This window comes from Aptenodytes forsteri, unplaced genomic scaffold (assembly GCF_000699145.1).
Source record: "Aptenodytes forsteri isolate BGI_AS27 unplaced genomic scaffold, ASM69914v1 Scaffold81, whole genome shotgun sequence".
Classification (NCBI taxonomy): Eukaryota; Metazoa; Chordata; class Aves; order Sphenisciformes; family Spheniscidae; genus Aptenodytes; species Aptenodytes forsteri.
In genome coordinates this window covers 1,672,026-1,673,027 of record NW_008795259.1, presented here as the reverse complement: position 1 = coordinate 1,673,027, position 1,002 = coordinate 1,672,026, and the positions used below count along the sequence as shown (strand labels likewise).

The following is a 1,002-nucleotide window of genomic DNA, read 5'->3' as shown; positions in this document are numbered from 1 at the left end:
GGGGAGAGAAAAAAAACATGGAAAGAAAGTCAGAAATAAAGCTGCCTTTGTTCTGCTCTTAACATATAAAGTGAGATGCAAGATGTTTGCATAGAAAGATCCTGCTCATAAGGCCTTAAAACTTTCTCCTCCCTCTGCCTCTCTCCGTGGCACTACTGCGTTCCTCGCCCATGTTACCTCCTCCCAGAAGCTCTTTAAGTATTTCCCCAGCCAGTGAGACTAAGCAAGAAGACCACATTCACCAAGTGAGCCCCCCCACCAGACACCAACCATGGAGCCTGAAAGGATCGGAGAGGAGCAATTCATTTCAGCCAGGAGACTAATTGCCAAGAGAGATTCGAGCATCCCTAGTTGGGGGAGAAAAAGGGGAATCCTGAACAAAGAGATCAGACAGAGAAGAGGCTCCCCGAAGGGCCCAGTCTGAGGCTCAAGGGGATTTCTGCCACCGGGGTATTTTGTTGATAGGGGTTGCAGAGCTACTCAGTCTGCCAGGCATGAGCCTGCAAGATGGTAAAGCATTCCCTGTTGGCCCTGTGATAATGCCTGTACTATGTAGTTATACAATAAGCCTTAGGTTGTTTTCCTAAACCAGGCAGTAGCTGGCAAAGCTAAAATAAGCTACTGTTGTCTCACACTGCAGTAAAGCAGCCTCACACATATCTTCCTTCTCCCTACTGATGCTTTCCTTCTTCCACTCAGCTGCACAGAGGATACTGATGCCATCAATGCAATAGCAGGGCACTCCCAGACTGACCAGGGAACAACTTAAGAGGTTCAAACTCCAACTGCTTTGATCAGGAGAGCGGCTGTACCAGAGCCAAAATAAATGTTTGCCGATAGTCCCATGCCCTCTGTTTGCTTGTGTGGCTCCCATTTTATTAGCTTTCCTATGGTAAGTTTTACAGCTGGGCTTAGCAAATTGATAAAATGCACAGATTATTCTTCACTGTTGCTGATTTGCTTCTCCCCAGTTTAATGCAGCTTTACCTTGAAAAACCAAAT

At 46.5% G+C, this 1,002-nt stretch overlaps 1 protein-coding gene across 1 annotated transcript in view; it reads left to right on the top strand.

Annotated features, from left to right (window-relative positions):
• Positions 1-746, top strand: part of LY86 (lymphocyte antigen 86) — a 35,880-nt gene extending 35,134 nt beyond the window's left edge. The window contains exon 5 of the mRNA XM_009279170.2: positions 700-746. Coding sequence (XP_009277445.1) covers positions 700-717 — 18 coding nt within the window. The 3' untranslated portion in view covers positions 718-746. The remainder of the gene's footprint in view (positions 1-699) is intronic.
• Positions 747-1,002: the final 256 nt, after the last annotated feature.